The sequence below is a fragment of the Phacochoerus africanus genome, chromosome 2 (genome assembly GCF_016906955.1).
Source record: "Phacochoerus africanus isolate WHEZ1 chromosome 2, ROS_Pafr_v1, whole genome shotgun sequence".
In the NCBI taxonomy this organism is placed as follows: domain Eukaryota; kingdom Metazoa; phylum Chordata; class Mammalia; order Artiodactyla; family Suidae; genus Phacochoerus; species Phacochoerus africanus.
Genome location: NC_062545.1, coordinates 261,369,229 through 261,388,898, shown reverse-complemented (window position 1 = coordinate 261,388,898; position 19,670 = coordinate 261,369,229). Strand labels below are relative to the sequence as shown.

Sequence of the window (19,670 nt, the reverse complement as noted above, 5' to 3'; positions counted from 1 at the left end):
GGGTGGAGAGATTGGTTGAGCAAATTCATTCATTCATACCTCCTCCTCAGCTACTCACATTAGTTTTCTCCTTGAGTATTTGCCCATAGCAGGCATTGTACATTGTCGTCAGTCCTCAAAAATAGCAAGTTAAGTTATATTATCTCCATTTCATAGATAAGGAAGCTGAGGCTCATCAGAAATGAGACTCATAGGAAATGACAAGACTAAGGGTTTTTTGTGTGTGTCATTTTAGGGCCCCACCCATGGCATATGGAGCTTCCCAGGCTAGGGGTCGAATCAGAGGTGTAGTTGCTTGCCTACACCACAGCCACAGCAATCCGGGATCCGAGCCGCATCGGCAACCTACACCACAGCTCACAGCAGTGCCAGATCCTTAATCCACTGAGCAAGGCCGGGGATCAAACTGACATCCTCATGGATACTTGTCGGGTTCCTTAACCACCAAACCACGACGGGAACTCCAAGACTAAGTTTTTAACTCAAGGTTTTCTGTTCAAAACGTCTGCATTTTTTTTTTTTGACCCAACATCCGTCATCTCTTTAACCACTTCATTCACCTGCCAACCCACCCAATCCAACAACCAACCAACCAGCGCGTATTCATAAACATTCACATGTTAAACTTTCTCTTAAAGTGCAAAAGAAATCACTTCTACACCGACTGTGACATTCATTTGTCCTCTTTTCTTTAGACTTCTCCCATCTCCCATTTCACTTGGAAAAAAACAAAAACACAAAAAACAATTACTGGGACAAATGCAGTTCTTCCATTAGGAACTGTGTTCTCTCCAAGTCTCCAGACATCCCACATAACAGAGACTTTTCTTTTGCAGTGAAATATATTTTTAATTTCTCCAAGGCAAGGTGGTGAATTATTCACAGAACCTTGTTGCTCTCCTGTTTTTACAGCACACCTTAAAATATGCTAAGCTTTGGATTGAGTTCCAGTATTGGACAGCAAGCCCTATATGTTCACCCGATCCTCAGTGTGGAGGGGTGGGGAGGGGGAAAGGAGGGAGGTTAGTGTTGACCCAACACCGTGTACCAGCCACCATGTGACACCCTTCTTACATCATCACTTCATTCATTCATTTGTGGGAAAGTATTTCTTAAGAGCCTGCCATGCAATGAGAGAGAAAGGAGGTGGTAAGTTGCAGGGCGTGGACCAGGGCAGGCTCTGCAGCTTGATTGCCTGGGTTTCCATCCTACCTCCTATTTGTCCTCAGGTTTGTGTCATCTTGGCAGTTTTCACAATACTCTCAGCCTCAGTTTCCTCTTTTATAAGTAAAAGTAATAGTAGTACATCTTCCATGCGTAGTATGAAGATCAAATAAAATGATGCATTGGGAGTTCCCGTCGTGGCGCAGTGGTTAACGAATCCGACTAGGAACCATGAGGTTGCGGGTTCGGTCCCTGCCCTTGCTCAGTGGGTTAATGATCTGGCGTTGCCGTGAGCTGTGGTGTAGGTTGCAGACGCGGCTCGGATCCTGCGTTGCTGTGGCTCTGGCGTAGGCCGGTGGCTACAGCTCCGATTAGACCCCTAACCTGGGAACCTCCATATGCCACGGAAGTGGCCCAAAGGAATAGCAAAAAGACAAAAAAAAAAAAGATGCATTAAAAGGGCTGAGTGCAGTGTCTGGTCCCTAACAAATGGGTGCTCTTGTTTTTGTTGTTATTGTTATTCTTACTATTATTATTATTATTATTATTATCATGTAGTGAGGCTAAAAAACTTGGGGAGTTGGCCTTAAAGCGCATTCCTCGCTCCCACTAGATGAATGGAAGACTCTGAGAAATTCACTTTCCTGTCTGCCTATCAGTTTTTCCATCTAAATAACAAGAAGGTGCGGAGAATTTGATTCATTATAATTCTTCCTAAGGAGAACACCGTATTCATTTAGAAGAAATGCTTTGATAAGCTGTTTGAGGTGTCAGGTGAGTTCCTGAGGGCATGCTCAAACAACAAAAGACGATCCTTAAACTGACACATATAGGACACATACATTTTTTTGTTTGACTCCCTGAGGGAGAGGGAAGAGGAAGGAGAGGGGATGAGAAGGAGGAAGTGGAGCCGGTGGGAGGGCGGCATCTAAGACATTTCCCTGGGATCCTCCCATGTTGGGTGAAATCTATGAAACTCAAGTACTTGGTGTGAGTGATTTTTTTTTATGGGTGCTGGTGAAGGAGAAAAAATGGAAGTCTGGAATGGCACACATAGATACAGGGATAGCAATTTCTCTTAGGCCCTCTGAAGACTCTATTTTGGACCAAAGGAAATACCTTGGAGGCTGAGTGTCCCGTGAGATGTATATGACTAAGCTTGTGCATGAGCACAGGGGTGCACACCTCCCTGCACAGATGGACGTGCACAGATGCCTGCCTCTGCTTGGGTGGAAGTTAAGCTGTATGCAGACATACATCCATATGCAATGCACACATACACACATGTGTATGGATGTCCTGTATACATACATGTGTGTGTGTAAGCTTGCCCACATATGCAAATGCATGTGTATTGCATGACTGTCCTTCTGGACGTGAGAGCTCACGCTTTATGTGCTTGTGGAAATGTTTGGGTGTCTACTTATCTCCCACCCTGTATTTTGGGAGCTGCTCTTGGCTAAGAGGAAGGCTGAGAATAAAGTCACAGGGGTTCAGCAGGAAAGGATGCAAGAGGCCCCAGAGGCCTCAAGTCCAGACATCCCCATCCCCTTTCTGCAAAGAGTGGCCCATATTGACTCAGAAGGTAAAATGGTCTGCACCCCCTCATCCTCCATCCCCTATGTGTCCGAGTCCCACTTGGCTCCCCTCTGAAGCAAGTGCTACAGAGAGTGAGGCAAAGCCCTCAGAGGACAGAGAGATGGAGGAAAGGCTTAGGTGGGGCAAAGTGGCAATTTGCAGGAATGCCCAGATGGGAGAGCAACTCTAAACAGAACATTCTCTTAATAAACAAGAAATTAAGTCCTAATAATGTAGCAAGCAGCCCATTAACCCCTCTTGATCTAAGGTTTGCGTCTGCCAGTTCTCAGTCCAGAGGGATCTGGACTATTTCACCTCCTCTTTCACAGGCCCCCTTGGAGAACCTGAGCCAACACTTGTAATATTTATTTCCTCTGCCTCCTGGCTTTAACTTCTGTCATATATTCACTTATTTAATCATTGACCTCTTCACCCCTCGATCAGTTCATCTGTCCATTTAATCATCTATCATCCATCCATCCATCAAATGATAACTGAACATTCATTCTTCATTTGGCTTGGAAGAAACATTGGGAACATTAAAAAAAAAAAAGAGAATCAGATAGCATCCTTGCTCCCCCAGGCCACCTCTCACCACCCCTGGAACTCAAAGTCTAAATGTATACAAAGTCATTTTTTTTTTTGGTCTTTTTAAGGCTGCACCCACAGCACATGGAGGTTCCCAGCCTAGGGGTCGAATTGGAGCTACAGCTGCCAGCCTACGCCACAGCCACAGCCACAGCAACTCAGGATCCATGTCACATCTTCAACCTACACCACAGTTCACAGCAAGGCCAGATCCTTAAACCCCTGAGTGAGGCCAGGGATCGAACCCACATCCTCATGGATACTAGTTGAGTTCGTTACCTCTGAGCCACAACAGGAACTCCTACAAAGTCATTTTTAAGCCACATCTATTCAGGTTGCTGCAGAGTCCCAAAGGCCAGTCAGTCATGTCCTACTGCATAACTGGTGAGCCTTCGTGGGAAGATGCAAACATGAGTTTCTTATTCTGAACTCCACTTAAGGCATGTAGAACCCAGAGATGAATTTTGATGATGAGGGATCTTCTCACTGGAAGATTTCAGGCTAACAGTGGAGGCAGCTGAATCACCCAACAAACACTGTACAGTTGGACCACTTCCATCTTTATCCATCCACTCAAATCATTTGCTAAGCACATAAGATAGGCCCATATTGGGCTGGACAATGACAATGAAATCTTGAAAGACTCTTAGATACTCACTCACTTCACAGAGCTTTTCCTCCAGTAAAGGAAACAAGGCTGATAAATAAGCAATCGTCAGGAAATGTTGGAGAAATAAAAGGCTTTGCGAACATGTGGTTAGAGGTCTTACGTTCATTTTGTTAAACAGTGGGGAATTCAAGGAAGGCCTCCCAGAGGAGGTGTTGTTTTAGGTGACACTGAGGGATGAATAGAAGTTAGCCAGGAGAGAAACTGAAAAGGAGAATCTCAACAATGAGAGAAAACAGGGAGTGTTTGTGCAGGATAGAGCCTAACTAGAGAGCAGCAAGGGGTGCAGCTGGAGAGACCGGATCATCAGTGTCCTAGGTCCCACATCATCAACAGGGATGCAGGAACCATTCTTTCCTTCCACATCATGCATTGCTTTATCCTTACTCTGCATCTAGTGTGTCTTTGTCTCCCTAGACCAGTGTTATCCAGTAGAAATATAACATGAGCCATACATATGAGTCACATAGCCATTAAAAGTTTTTTTTTTCCAATGACATTTTAATAGATTTTATTTTATTTTATTTTATTTGGCTGCACCTGCAGCATGTGGAAGTTATGGACCAGGGATAGAACCCACACTACAGCAGTGATAACTCAGAATCCTTAACTACTAGGCCACCAGGGAACTCCCACATTTTTAAAAGTGAAAGCAAAAGGGTAGAATCGAATCAATTTAGCAACATATTTCATTTAACGTATGTCCAAAATAATATCATTTCAACATGTAATATACAAATTGTCAATGAGATTTTTATTTTTCTCTGCAACAGTTATATTTTTATTTTTTTAATGGAAGTATAGTTGATTTAAAATATGGTATTAGTTTCAGGTATACAGCAGAGTGATTCAGTTATATATAAACGTCGGATTATTTTCCATTATAGGTCATTATAAGATGTTGAATAGTGTTCCCTGTGTCATACGGTAAATTGTTGTTACTTATCTATTTTATGTATAGTAGTCTGTATTTGCCCATCCCATACTCCTGATTTATCTCTTCCCCACTCTCCCTTCCCCTTTAGTAACCATACGTTTGTTTATTAAGTATAGTTGATTTACGGTGTTGTAATAATTTCTGCTGCACAACAAAGTGATGCTGATACCATGTTTCTTTTAAATGTCTATTGAGTCTGTTTCTGTTTTGTATATAGATTCATTTGTATTATTTTTGTAGCATCTACATGTAACATTTGTTTTTCTTTCTCTGATTTGCTTCACTTAGTATGATCATCTCTAGGTCTATCCAGGATTTCATTCTTTTTAATGATACATATATATATATGCTCACTTCACATCCTCTTAAACCAAACATCTGTTGATGAGCATTTTGGTTGTTTCCATGTTTTGGCTGTTGTAAATAGCGCTGCTGTGAACACTGGGGTACATGTATCTTTTCAAGTTAAAGTTTCATCTTTTCTGGATATATGCCCAGGAGTGAGATTGCTGGATCATATAGTAGCTCTATTTTTAGTTTTTGTGAGGAACCTCCCTACTGTTCTCCATAGTGGCTGCACTCATTTACATTCCCATCAACAGTGTAGGAGGGTTCCACTTTCTTCAGACTTTCTCCAGCATTTATTAATTACTGAGATATTTTACTTTTAAAAAAAAATTAAAAAAAAAACACATTTTCCAGATCTTGGAGCTCCTCTGCATAGTTTACAAGTATAGTACATTGCCTTTGGACCAGCCACGTTTGCAGGGCTCAGTAGCCATGCTTGGCTAGTGGCACCTGTCCTGAGAGGCATGGATGCCATCACTGGGTGACTGACTCTAGAATGGGAACACTGTCTTATTCATTGGTCACCCAGTGCAAGCATGCTGAGCTACATGGAGTGGACACACTAGAGAGTGATCGAGGAAGGTGATGACATGGTTCATGGGTGGGGATGTGGCTGGGGAAACCACATCAGGAAGGTGATGGCTGAGCAGGTTCTGAAGAGGGAAGAGGAGATGCCAGGTCAAGGACAGAGGGTAGGAAGAGGGGGTGACATTTGAATTGAGCGCAGAAGGCTGGATAAGATTTCAACAGTGAGACATTGCTGGGAGGGACACAGTGGCATTCCAGCTGAAAGAAAGAGAGTCTGAGGGAAGCCTGGGAGGAAAATTGGCAAGAATAAATTCTGGAGGCAGAAAGAATGGTTTGGCTGGAACACAGGGAGGGAGACAGTGCTGAGGAGACAGGCTGGAGGCTGCATGTGAAGGGCTCTGAATGACAATGAAAGCACATTCTAGAAGCTATCATGGAGGAATCCTAGGTAGCGGAATTAACCTCTAGGTCAGGAATGTTCCCACCTCCTCAGATGACACTGTTCTTCAGAAAGTAATTTTTTTTTTCTCCCTTCAACTCAAAAAAATCACCAGTGTTCTAAAGAAATGTGTCAGTTTTCTTAGACATCAGGCTTTTGTTCTCAGAAAGTTCTGGTAATGTTTTTTCTCTGACTAGTCTATTGTACTGGGTTTATTAGATGTTAGGGTAAATCTGATATTGTTGATATTTTGCCGTAATTGAATAATAGTGGTTAACAATTCCATGGGGCTTACTATGTGCCAGGCAGAGCTCAAGTTCTGCATGTAATTTACAATTTAATTCTATGATAGCCCTGTGATGTAAGTACAGTGAGTACCCCCAATTTTACAAATGAAGAAACTGAAGTACGGAGAGGGTTAGTATCTTGCTGAAGTAGCTAGTGCCAGTCCATTATTAAAAAAAAAAACAAAAAAAACAGTGTCTAAGAGTTCCTGTTGTGGCTCAGCAAGTTAGGAACCCAACAGAGTGTCCACGAGAATATGGGTTCGATCCCTGGCCTCACTCTGTGGGTTAAGGACCTGGTGTGGTTGCAACCTATGGCATAGTTCAAACATGCATCTTGAATCCCGAGGTGCTGTGGCTGTGGTGTAGGCCAGCAGCCGCAGCTCTGATTCAACCCCTAGCCTGGGAACCTCCATATGCCACAGCTACAGGCTTAAAAAAAAAGTGTGTGTGTATATATATGTGTGTGCATATATGTACGTGTGTATATATATGTGTGTGTGTATATATATATATATATATATATATATATATATATATATAGTCTAGACACTGCTTTTTACTGCGACACCAAATGATTTTTGATTGCTACAATGAACATACCGATATAAGGACTTAACATGTATTAAGTAATTTATTCTTAATTACCCTACCAAGGAGGTGCTATTCTTCTCCTAAATTTGTTCAGGAACAAACTGAGGAACAGAGAGGTGAAGACATGTCCCCAAGTCTACAGTTAGTTGAGAATGAAGGATCCCTCTCAGCTAACGTATAAGTATCAAATCTACTTGGATGGCATGTCTGGAGCTTCCTTCCTGAAGTTCTGGGAAAACATCTTGTTGTGCAAAACAAAAGGCGCCATGAGTTAGTACTGTTGGTAATCTATGCACGTATTTCTAAGGAAAACTTCTTGGAATATATTTTAAAAGCTTTTCTCTCTCTCTTTTCCACCCTATGCCTAACTTTCTTGTCATCTCCCCTCTCCCCCAGATATAACATAAGAAATATTGATTGAATGAATGAAAAAAAACTGATAGACTATTTACTGTCCACTATATGCCAAGCCCTGGGCTTTGCACAAAGGGTAAAGCAGAGGCTAATGTAGACACTGACTTCACAGAACTGACAGTTGAGTTTTTTCTCCCTAGAGAGACACATAGTTATCCCTATCTGACTATCTGTGTATGTCTAAACTATGTCTAAACCTCTCTCTCTGTCTTTCTATCCATCCATGCATGCATCCATCCATCCATCTGTCTAGGAAGGGGTAGTAGAAGTAGAAAGAGAGAAAGGGAAGGAAGCAGAAAGAGGGGAAAAGGAGAGGGGAGAAATGAGAGGAGGAAAAGGAAGAACTGCATGGTGATGAGGAAACAGAGGAGGAGAAAGGAATGGAAGGGACCATCTACGGCAAGTCCATCATTTTACAGAAAAGAATGAGCCTCAAAGAGAGGAAGTGTGATACTGGTGTTACAAGATGATGCTGGTGAGAATTATGAGATGGATTAGTAGGAGCTGGACTTGATGACTAAGAGTGTTTTCATGACCCTCGTCTTACTGGAACTTGGTGCTTACAGCCACCTCCGCACGTCTCACTTTCATTGTGCTCTTGATTTTCAGAGGCAGAAGGACATTTGGGCAAAATTAGTTGGAGTTTTGATGCTGTTTTCAGCATCCGAGCCCTGGAACCTTTCTACCCATCCCAGAGCTCGACAGGTTGCCTGAGCTTCTATCCTTTTCCCTGCAGGGGAGGAGGCCTTGACCATGTACATGGATAAAAGTCGCCTGGACAGGAAGTCAGGGAATGCCACTCAAAGTGTTGAAGCTCTGCACCAGCTTGCATCGTCCTACTTTGTCGACCGCGATGGCACCATGAGGAGGCTCCATGAGATCCAGATATCAACTGGAGCAATCAAGGTGAGGATGGCTTCGGATGGCAGGTTCCTAAGACAGCAGCACTGCAACACAGGCAGGCCTAAGGGAAGAAGAAATCTTGGCTTCATCCCATGGAGTTAACAGCATGCCCAGCTAACCACTATGACCAAGGTTGTCAAGTGCCCTGCAGTGCCCTGAACAGGGTCATTAAGGTGACCACAGGTACTGATTTCCTAGGGCAGCCCTGGCTATGGTCATGGCATAGTTCTAAGTAATACTCTGCTTTACTCTTAAAGCTCTGAATGGATGATTTCCAGGTGTTCTTTCTAGGTGAGAAAACTGAGCCTGCAGTGGGTGAATCATTTTCACAAGGTCACAGAGCTCCGAAGAGTCAGATTATGCCTGGGTTGGTAATAGGTTAACTAACACCTTCGTTTTTCATCTTCCTCTCCCCATTTTACAGATGGAAAAACTGAGGCCCAACTGGTTAAAGACTTATCTTAGGGTTACACACCTAGCCAGTACATGAAAAGGGACTAGACCCCTACTCTCTAGACCGGGGGTCAACAAATTATTTTTTGTAAAGAGCCAATGATAAATATTTTAGGCTTTGCAGGTCATACGACCTCTGTTGCTACAACTCAACTGTGCTGCTGTAGCACAAAATCAGCCACAGACAATGTGTAAAAAATGGGCACAGCTGTGTTCCAATAAAACTTTATTTATAAAAACAGACAGTCTGGCCGGCACTGACCCATGCTCATCTAGACCAACGCTATCCAATAGTTACTTCAAGATGATGGAAATACTCTGCATATTTGTTGGCCAAGACAGTAGCCACTGGATATATGGGGTTATGGAGCACTTGGCATGTGGCTACTGAGAAGCTAAATGTGTACCTTTTTTTTCCATTTTCTTTCCTTCTTTTTTTTTTTTTTTTTGTCTTTTTAGGGCCGCACCTGAAGCTTATGGAAGTTCTCGGGCTAGGGGTTGAATCCGAGCTGTTGAAGCCCGCCGTAGCCACAGCCACAGCAATGCCAGATCCGAGCAGCATCTGCAGTCTACACTACAGCTTATGGCAATGCCGGATCCTTAACCCACTGAGCAAGGCCAGGGATTGAACCTGCATCCTTATGGATGCTCCTCAGATTCAGACCACTCATGAAACTCCCCATTTTAATTTATTTAAATTTAAACAACCACATTGGAAAGAGCAGCTGGGGGCTTTGAGTCCAGTCCCTTAGAGCATAGGTGCTTAAACAAAACATCCCACTTTGCATGCAATAAATTCAGGGATTAGCTTTATAAGGAGACTGAGGGGGGACATTTTTGATAAAAAGGGATTCGTTCTTTGGAGGGTTTCAATGAAGATTTTTGGCATCTTATGTTTCCTTTAATCAGATTATACCTACATGTTACCTCTCCATTTTCAGTCTAATTTCTTCTGAATTAGATGCAGGCCTAGCCTTATATCAAGAATCTAAAAGGTATGCCCAGGGGGAAAGTGTGTATGTGTGAAGGGGTGGGAAGGTGCTGACGGGTGTTGCTGAAAGTCAGGCAAGTGAGTCAGAAATTGACCGAGGGAAGAGGAAGAAATGTGGGAGAGAGAGACGTGCTGAGAAGGGAGATAGGGAGGAGAGGAATAAATGAGATGGACAAACAAAAGAGCCAGCTTATCCCAGAAGAATCGCCTGTATTGGGGGGATTACGTTGTTAGGGAACTCAGCACAGAGAGAGACGGATCTTTATGAAGCCATCAGAGTCGGAGTGATGCAAAGGCCTGGTTTTCATTATCACCAAATGGGTCTCTCCCCCCTGGATGGGATGTGGAATTGGGATATTGAAGCTCCATCAGAAGATTATCCTCTTGTGCCCATCCTGAAAACGCAGTCTGCTTCCTTACGATGTCTTTCTCAGAGAAATTGCTGCACAGAGACCACTCGTGAAACAGGTCTTGCTGTAGCACCATCCTCAGTCCTCAGCCTTTTCTTTCTTTCTTTTTTTTTTTTTTTGTCTTTTGTCTTTTTAGGCCCACACCCATGGCGTATGGAGGTTCCCAGCCTAGGGGTCTAATCGGAGCTGTAGCTGCCGGCCTACGCACAGCCACAGCAACACCGGATCCTTAATCCACTGAGCAAGGCCAGGGATCAAACCCAAACCTCATGGTTCCTAGTCGGATTCATTTCCGCTGTGCCACAACGGGAACTCCTTCAGCCATTTCTTGATCCCACCTCAAGATGCAGCTGGATATACATGATCCCCCTGCCAGCTTTGTTTCAGATGAGCAGCCAACCCAGATGGGAAGGGTTGGCCCGTGGTTTCTGCCTCCTGCATATCTTTAGCAAAACCAATTGGGCTCTCACTGGACAATCACTATGTCATTATTCTGTACCCCAAAATAACAAATTATTTTTAAAAAGCAAAGCTTAATAACCTTCCATATATGTTCCATTTTCCAAGTGCTGAACCTTCAAACGTGTGATCCCTCTACTGTTAGTATAACTAACATTGCAGAGGTAGGGAAGTTGAGGCTTAGACAGAGAGTTACTGATCCAAGGCTCCACAGCTGGACAAGGCAGAGCTGGCATTTGGAGCTACTTGCGGCCATTTCCCAAGTCATCAGTCCCCATGACAATCAATGCCGTGTCTTTACAGCTGGACGCAAACATCAAAACAAGCCTACAAGAGATCACATTAAATAATGGAAAGTGAAGACTAGAAAGATGAAGAACCACTTTCCATGCTGCACCCTCCATATTTCAGAGTTACTTTTTTTGCATAGCTGTTCCCCTGGTGTCCACTACTGCAATCATTCCAAGCCAGTGTTTTACAAACACATCACCATAGGTTTGGGGTTGTTTCATTCTGCAGTGGAGCCAATTATGCTCTTTGCTGGTTTTTTTTTTTTTTTTTTTTGAAAATCAGTACCATTTTATTGTTTATGCTTAATGATAATGCATATGTACTCATCGATAATGCACAGTACAATTTACAGAGGCTTTTGGTCATAAGATGTCTATTATTGAGCATCTGCCAGGTGCCAGGCACTTATGCCCATCACGTTTAGTCTTACAACCTTCCTGGAAAGGATTTACTAGCTTCAGGTTGCAGAAGCTTGGAGAAGTGACTGCCTCAGGTCACCCAGCAAATAAATGGCCCAGCCAGGAGTTCACACTGATTCTCCTGATTCTAAAGCCCATGCTTTTGAAATACCTTATAATGTTTCCAATGATGAGTTCATATATTACTTGAAGTGACTCTGTGATAGAACAAAGCTGCCAGGGGTAGAACCTTGGTGATCCAGCTCCAGCCTGTGCTAGAGTGCCCCACTGTCCTGTTGTCTGCTTGGTGACAGTCAGGCATGGTCCCTGGCACAGGCATGGGGTGCAGGAAGTGGCCATTGGCTCAAACCAGAAGACATTCTTAGCTGCCTTAACTCTGCTGGGGGCTGACTCTGCAGGATCAGTCCCAGACAAGGGCATCGGTCTCATATCTGTCATCCTTGATGTCCATGCCAGGTCACAGAGACACGCACTGGGCCTCTGGGCTGTAACAGCTATGACAATCTGGACTCTGTGAGTTCCGTCCTTCTGCAAAGCACGGAGAGCAAACTGCACCTTCAAGGTAAGATGTCAGTGGAAACCATGGGACCAGAAAATAGCCTGGAGGAGGAGGGATGGGGCAAGGGTGTCAGGAGGCACGGTGTGGAGGGAAAATGAAGAAGAAGATGAAAGGCACAGAAACCAATGAAAACTGAAAATATGGAAATTAAGGCAGTTGTGATATGTTGTCTTTTTAAAATTTTTAACATATATGGAGCATTAAATTCATGGTTATTAATTAGTTTTCAGATACAAAGTATGGAAATGTGAGCTTTATCTGATTATTTTGATGAAAATGTCTAAACAGTGTTATTTATAGATGATCCAGATCTAATATATATTAAAGTTTCATATCATAGCTTCTGAATTTCCTACATTATTGTGTTTGATTCTCAATATATTTTGGCAGATGTTATTTGAATTCTAAGAACTATAGGGCATTTTACAGAATTTTTTTGGTTCTGTATAATCTTCTTTCTGCTTATTTGTTAATCATTTGTGGTCTTCAGTGTATTCATACACACACATACATTATTTGTGTGTGTGTGTGTGTGTGTGTGCTTTTAGCAGAGTTTGCAAATGAGAATGTTCAGTGCTGGCTGGAATATAGAGAGGTAGATACTATTAGGCATTGCTAGTAAAAACACAATAGTTATAAGGATTGATTTGTTGAAATATATAAACATTTATTATCTATTATATGTCAGGTCCATTATATGCTCTATATACACTTAAGACCTTAAAGACAATGTATTCTTTGAAGTAGTATTTTATCCTGATTAATTCATCATAAAGAGGGAAAATGACAAAGCTTTAAGTAGAGATAGTGCTGTTCTAAAAAGCATAATGCACAATAGCAAAAGAAAAACAATGTAAAGACCTCAATTTTCCACATGAGGAGACTAAATGAATTCTGTACCATCCATACAACATAATATTAGGCAGGTGATAAAATCTTGTTTACAAAGTGTTTCCAAGATCTGTGAAAAGGATTTGATATAATGTTAATTAAAAAATGGATGATTTCTGATTGAATGTATGGCGTGATCTTAATGTAAAAGGATAAGGAAAAATAACATTGCAAGGAATTATGCTGAGATGTTAAAAGAGGTTGCCCCTGGATGATTAGGTTAGAGATGATTTATTTTAGGCTTCCAGTTCCTTTTTCTAATCTTTCTACAATGATCATGTATTAACGTTATAGTCAGAAAAAAAAAAATGGCATGCTTTAACTTGAAGCAAACTAAGAATGTGACCTTCCAGAAAAGTATATGATAAAGGTGATTCTGAATGTCAGTGGGAGGAAAGTTGGGTTGAGATTGGCAGGTCGAGCTAAGCAGAGCCTAATATGACTTTTATATTCTGGTTCCTTGGCAACTCTTTGATTCATGCTCCTGTTAGAGAAGATGGTTGGAAAGTGGTTCAGGGAGGGCTTGATAGTGCCACTTGGGAGCAATGAATGAAAATCCAGCAGGGAAATTCAGGCCAAGAAAGTGGTTTAGTTTTCAAATGAAAGCCAACAAAATAAAACCTCAACTTTATGAAGAATAGCCCTACTCCCTTTAGTAGAGAAAGGAGTAGATGGATGGGTCTGATAAAGCTGGATAAGCAATGAATAAGAAAGACAGACCTAGCTTGGGTGCACCAGGATTTTCAACATCCTAGTTCCTGGGATGTCTAGAGTGACCTTGTGGAGTGAGAGTAGGGTTTGAATCCAGGAAGTACAGCTTCGTTCTACCTCTGATCATCCTGCTGTGCATGCAGGAGGTAGAGAGACCTGTGAGTTATAATCGGAGTAAGTTTAGGGGATTAACAGGATGTTGCTAGGAAGTTATTAAGATCTTTACATTTAGAAGCTGATTTACCGCAAAGCTAAGGAAGCTTAAGATCTAGCACTACCTCACTTTCTAAGTCCCCAACTTTTCTCATTCAAAATATTCACATTTACTTCTAATTTTGGATTCCTTTTCTCGATAAGCCCCTATAGCATAAGCCTCAATCCTCCAAAACTCTATCTTCCATTGGTGACATTACTAGAAGTATGTTATTCCCAAAAAAGGAGACGGCAGCTTTGTTCTATTCTAGATTAGTCAGAGCAATCTGACAGATTGGGTCCAAGTCTGGATCCAGTTTCAAGAGAGACTTCAAGAAACTGAAAGAGAATATCTTATGATAGATGACCAAAGAAGGTTGACTTGGAGCAAAAGAGCTTGTCTGCAGATACCTAAATGGCCATCTTGCAGAAAAGACAATCAAATTCAATAATGTGTATAAAATGGGCCAGACTTGATCTACTTGTGAGAAATTACAAGGACCCTGGCTTTTAACTGGGATAAACCTGGTCTCAGTTTAAACTCAGTATGAACTAGGTATTCTAATGTACATTCATGCCCAAACCTGGAACGTCTTGCTGAAATTGATAGTGACTCTCTGTTTTTTAGGGTTGTAAGTTGGTGACATTTGGTAGGGATATTACTGAAATTATTTAATCAGCATTACTTAGGGCTGGTGATTGAAATAGGTAGTCTTCATATCCTTCTCAATACTGGTTCTAGAGTTTTATGAAGATGCTGAGTCACTAAACCTTTATTGAGGCTGACCATGTGCTAAATCCTCTGCTAGATCCTGGGCGTATGAGCACAAACCAGTTCAACTCAATTGAGCAGATATTTTTTTAAGAACTCACATTGGCATTGAGCTAGGTATAAGAACATGCTGGAGAACAAGACACACATACTTTTGGCCCCAAGGAAATACACACTCTATCTAAGCACATGGGCTTAAACAGGTAATAATGTGCAATGAGTTCAAATGCAGAAAAAATATGAGGATTCTTTGATACTTGGTAGTGTGGGGACTTAACCTACTAGAGAGTCAGGGAAGTTTTCTTGCCAAAAAAAGATGCTTATGATGAGAATGAAGAAGAGGGAAAGGGCTTGGCTATGGAGAGGAGTCTTCATGAAGGGGTTTTCAAAGAAATGAAAAAGACCTTAGGAGATTAAAACAGAGACATCAGTGGTGAGAAAGGCAAAATCATCTTTCAAATCCTAGAAGGCTTCTGCAGCACATTAATGAATTGAACACTAATTTGAGAGTGGTGGGAACCATGGATGGGTTTAAAAAATGAAGTAGCAGAAAGAGATTGATGTTTTTGGAAGATCACTCTGGCTATTGTGTGCTCAGTTAATTAGAGAGGGGTAGATTGGAAATTGGTGACCTGTTAGTAAAGAGCTACTGCAGTAGTCAAGATGAGATGTCATAGATTTAGACCATGGAGGGAGCAGTTGGAAGAGAAATAGACCAATTTTGGAGTTACTTAGGAGGCGCCATGATCAGGTTTCAGTGGAAAGACCATGATAGATTTAGATATTTGGGTGAATGAAACATGGGGATAAGATAGAGAGGATGGAGAGGAAAATGCCTATGATTCAAGGTAGTGTGTAATATATTAGAGATAGTAAAAGCCATGCATACTATTATGGGGATTTGGAAGTGGAGGCAATTCATTTTATCTGTCTAGGTAGGGAGTCATAGAAAGGAGGAAAAATATTCTCTTGATGGAAGGTAAAACAAAAAAGCCTTCTTAAATATAAGACAGAAGATGATCTTATGATGTGGAGTAGGGTGATATTTATTCAGTAGCATACATAAAGCTCTAAGTATAAAGAAAAAGATTGATAAATTGGACTGCATTAATATTAAGAATTTCTGTTCATCTGATGATGCTATTCCTAGGATGAAAGTGCATGTTACAGAGTGGAAGGCAATATCTGTGATATATGTATCTGACAAGGAACTCTTGTTTTAAATATATAAATAACCTCTGAAAACAATAAGAAAAAGGCAGACAAGCCGGTAAGACAAGAAAATGGGTAAAAGACTTGAACAGACACTTCACAAACAGGGCTATGGAAGTGACAAGTAAACATTGGAAAAAATGATTAACTTTACTAGTCCTCAGAAAAGGCAAATTAAAACAGTTCAATGTCATAACACAGCAATTACTCTGGTTCAACTAAAAAATAAAATAAAATAACCTGACCATATCAAGGAGTGGCAGTGTGGAAGAGCGGGGACATACATGCATTGCCTCCAGAAGAATAAATCAGTACAATCACATTGGAAAACTCTTTTTGGCAGCTTCTAGTAAAAACTACTACGCCCTCACCCTATAACCCAAAAGTTACAACTAGGAATATGCCCAACAGGTACATGACCTACGGTCACCAAAAACATGAATGTTCTTAGGAGTTTTTCTCCCCCCAAGTGGAAAATGGTCCCAAATGCCCATCAACAAGAAAATGGATAAGCACCTTGTCATACATTCACATGATCAGCTACATACAGAAATAAGAAAGAGTAAACTACCCTTTCATGTAACATTATGGAAGAATCTCATAAATGTAACATTGAATAAAAAAAAAAAAACCTCAACAGGAAAAAGGAAACACTGTACAATTCCATTCTTATACAGCTTAGAAACAGTGAAACAAAGACATTATTTCAGAATTCAACAAATATATCATTTTAGAATTCCTTTGGGGAGGAGGAACGGGGACTGAAGAAGGATCAGAAAGGTTTCCAGAAGTCTTAGTAAAGTTGTGCTTCTTGATCTCAGTGGCCACACATGGTTGTTTTCTTTGAAGATTCATACAGCTGTACACACATGATTTATATGTATACCTTTCTGTGTATATAATATGCAGCTATTAAAAAATGTATTGAGGAGTTCCCGTCGTGGTTGAGTGGAAACGAATCTGACTCATATACATGAGGATGCAGCTTTATCCCTGGCCACGCTCAGTGGGTTAAAGATCTGGCATTGCTGTGAGCTGTGGTGTAGGTCACAGACATGGCTCGGATCCTGCGTTGCTGTGGCTGTGGCATAGGCCAGCGGCAACAGCTCTGATTTGCCCCCTAGCCTGGGAATCTCCATATGCCGTGGTTGCGGCCCTAAAAAGACAAAAAAAAATGTATTTAATAACTTGCTCTACCTTGACATCCTCTGCAAAGTGAAAACATGAATAAAACAGAGACATAAAAGAGCAGGAGGTGGTCCAGTCCAGCTAGAAGCTAAGCTGCATGGACTGAGGGTAGAGGAACCAGAAATAATAGATACCATTTATTAAGAACTTCCTTGTGAGCCAGGGACCTGTGTTCATTTATTTTTATTATATATATTTGTTTACTTTTAATTTTAAAACATTTATTTTAACATATTCATATTATATAATTGGATTTATACATTTTTAATCTTTATAGCATTCCTATGAGGAAGGCATAACTGAAGTCCCTATTTTATAGGTGAGGAACGTGGGGCTAAGCAAAGTTACTTAATAAGTGATGGAGTTGGAATTTTAACCCAGACAGTCGGATTTCAGAGTTTTTCCTTATCAAAATGGGTTGCTTTGTATTCCTCAAATAGAGCCTCTGAATGAAATGTTCCTGTTGTGGCTCAGTGGGTTAAGAACTCAACTAGTGTCCATGAGGATGTGGGTTTGATCCCTGGCCTCCCTCAGTGGGTTAAGGATCCAGCAGTGCTGCAAGCTGCCCTGGCCTGGGAGCTTCCCTATGCCGCAGGTGTAGCCTTAAAAAGACAAACTAAAGCCTCTGAATGAAGCTGGGAGGGAAGATTCTGCAGAGGCTTAGTTTGGTAGGTGGAGAATCCTACGAATGGCACTTCGATGACATTCACTGTGTGGGCTTTCATAAGATGTTCACAAAGCAGGGCAAAGGTGGAGGGAACCAGGAAAAACAAAGAGGAGGACTGGAGGAGACTCGAAAGGAAAAAAAGGATCATGGAAATGAACAGAGACTATGAGTAGTCAAAGCAGCAACCGCCGAACTAGTGCAGTAACGCTAATGGCATAATGATAACTTCTTATTTTTATGCTTCTCTCTCCAAGGAAGCCCATTGAGTGTTTTACCGACATTGCCATGTGATTTAATCCAGGATCCATTTGGTAAGATGGATGTACAGCCAGCAGATCTCTGCCTCCATAGCTCACTGACTGGAAGGGGAGGCAGAGAAAATATTTTGCTGAAATCTGGGGATAACCCAGAAGTGTAGTCATTCATACATTCCCTTATTCATGTCATAATATTTACTGAGCTGTACCTCAGATACTGTTATAAGAACTCGATGTAGAGCCGTGACTAAGCCAAGTCTCAGTCCTTTTGGAGTTTACTTTGAGTGCGTTGGGGGGAGCAGATAATAAACAAGAAAATACAGAAATATGTTTCCTTTAGAGTCGAAGAGATAGAGAGGGAATAGGTCATGGAGAAAGTTGTAGACCATGCAAACAGACTTTAGATTTTACTCTGAATGAAATGAGAAGCCTTTGCAAGTGTGGGCAGTGGAGTAACTGTACTGGACCTATGTTTTAAATAAATCAATCTATGACAGTCTGTGTGGAAAAGACTTGTAGAGGGCATGACCACAAACAAGGAGCTCAGCTTGGAGGCCGTTGTGTTGATCAAGGTGAGAGAAAATGGCAATGAGGGTTGTGAGAAGTGATTGGATTATGGATATATTTTTACGTTAGTGCTGACCTTGTTTGGCAATGGACTGATAAAATGCTTGTGAGACAGAGAAGCAGAGATGGATCCCAGAGTTTCCCCCAGAGCAACTGCAATGATGGACTTGCCTTACTGCTATGGTGGATAAAGGATCCATTTTGATGGGACATGAGGAATTGGATTTGAACCTACATGGGTTTGAACCCAGGCTTAAGAAGTCTATTATATATATGAATATGTAGGTTGAGTGGACATTTGAAAAGTCAGGGAGAGAACTGAGATATCACTTAGCGTCGAGATGAATTTAATGATGTGAGACTGGCCAAAATCATCTTGGGATAGAGTGTCGATGGAGAAAAGAAGGAATCTAGTTATTGAGCCATGAAATTGACTATCAAAAAGTTAGGATGATGGAATAATAATGAGGAACAAGGAATGGAAGCTAAGAAGAGTTCAGGGAGGTGGGAAGAAGGCCAAAGAGTGACGCATCCTGGAAGTCAAGTAAAGAATGCTTTTCAGGGATTCCCGTCATGGCTTAGTGGCAATGAACCCAACTAGTTCCGAGGTGATAGAACTTTTATACGTTGATGGGAGTTATTCTTCAGAAAGGGAAACGTTGATTCTGTGAGCAAAAGAGGGATCATTTTAGGGCCATAGTTGGGCAGGGAAGAGTGACTAGGATCTTATTTATGACTGGCGTCATTCTCCTTAGATAAGGGGTCCTGCAAATCCATACACAGTGAAGGGAAAGAGACCATATGGGCCCAAACATGGGTACCATTCACAATTGTGGTAATGAGACCACTTCCTCAAACTTGACTTTGGATCACTTTTCATAGACTTGTTACAAGATATTTTCAGACTCTCATATATCTGAAGTGAGAATGTTTCTTTCAACTGATGGTGTGTCATAGTTTAATTGGCAGGGTATTTTTTTCCCTTAGTGTATGCAAAGCAATGATATGTTTTTCGATAAATGGCATCTTAGATTCAATGAAATATATTTTTTTCTCAGTGAAAATGAGTGAGGTCACTAGCCCACTCTCTGTTTCCAAAAGAAAAAGATGGACAGGGTACTATAAAGATCTTGAAAAGATGCTAGGCAGTGAGTGAGGGGAATCCGAGCCATGTCTGCAACCTACAC

The 19,670-nt window shown here is 41.5% G+C and overlaps 1 protein-coding gene across 1 annotated transcript in view; it reads left to right on the top strand.

Annotated features, from left to right (window-relative positions):
* BRINP1 (BMP/retinoic acid inducible neural specific 1) overlaps positions 1 to 19,670 on the top strand; it is a 146,677-nt gene that overhangs the window by 76,766 nt on the left and 50,241 nt on the right. Inside the window, exons 4-5 of the mRNA XM_047769258.1 lie at positions 8,278 to 8,447; positions 11,924 to 12,029. Coding sequence (XP_047625214.1) covers positions 8,278 to 8,447; positions 11,924 to 12,029 — 276 coding nt within the window. The remainder of the gene's footprint in view (positions 1 to 8,277; positions 8,448 to 11,923; positions 12,030 to 19,670) is intronic.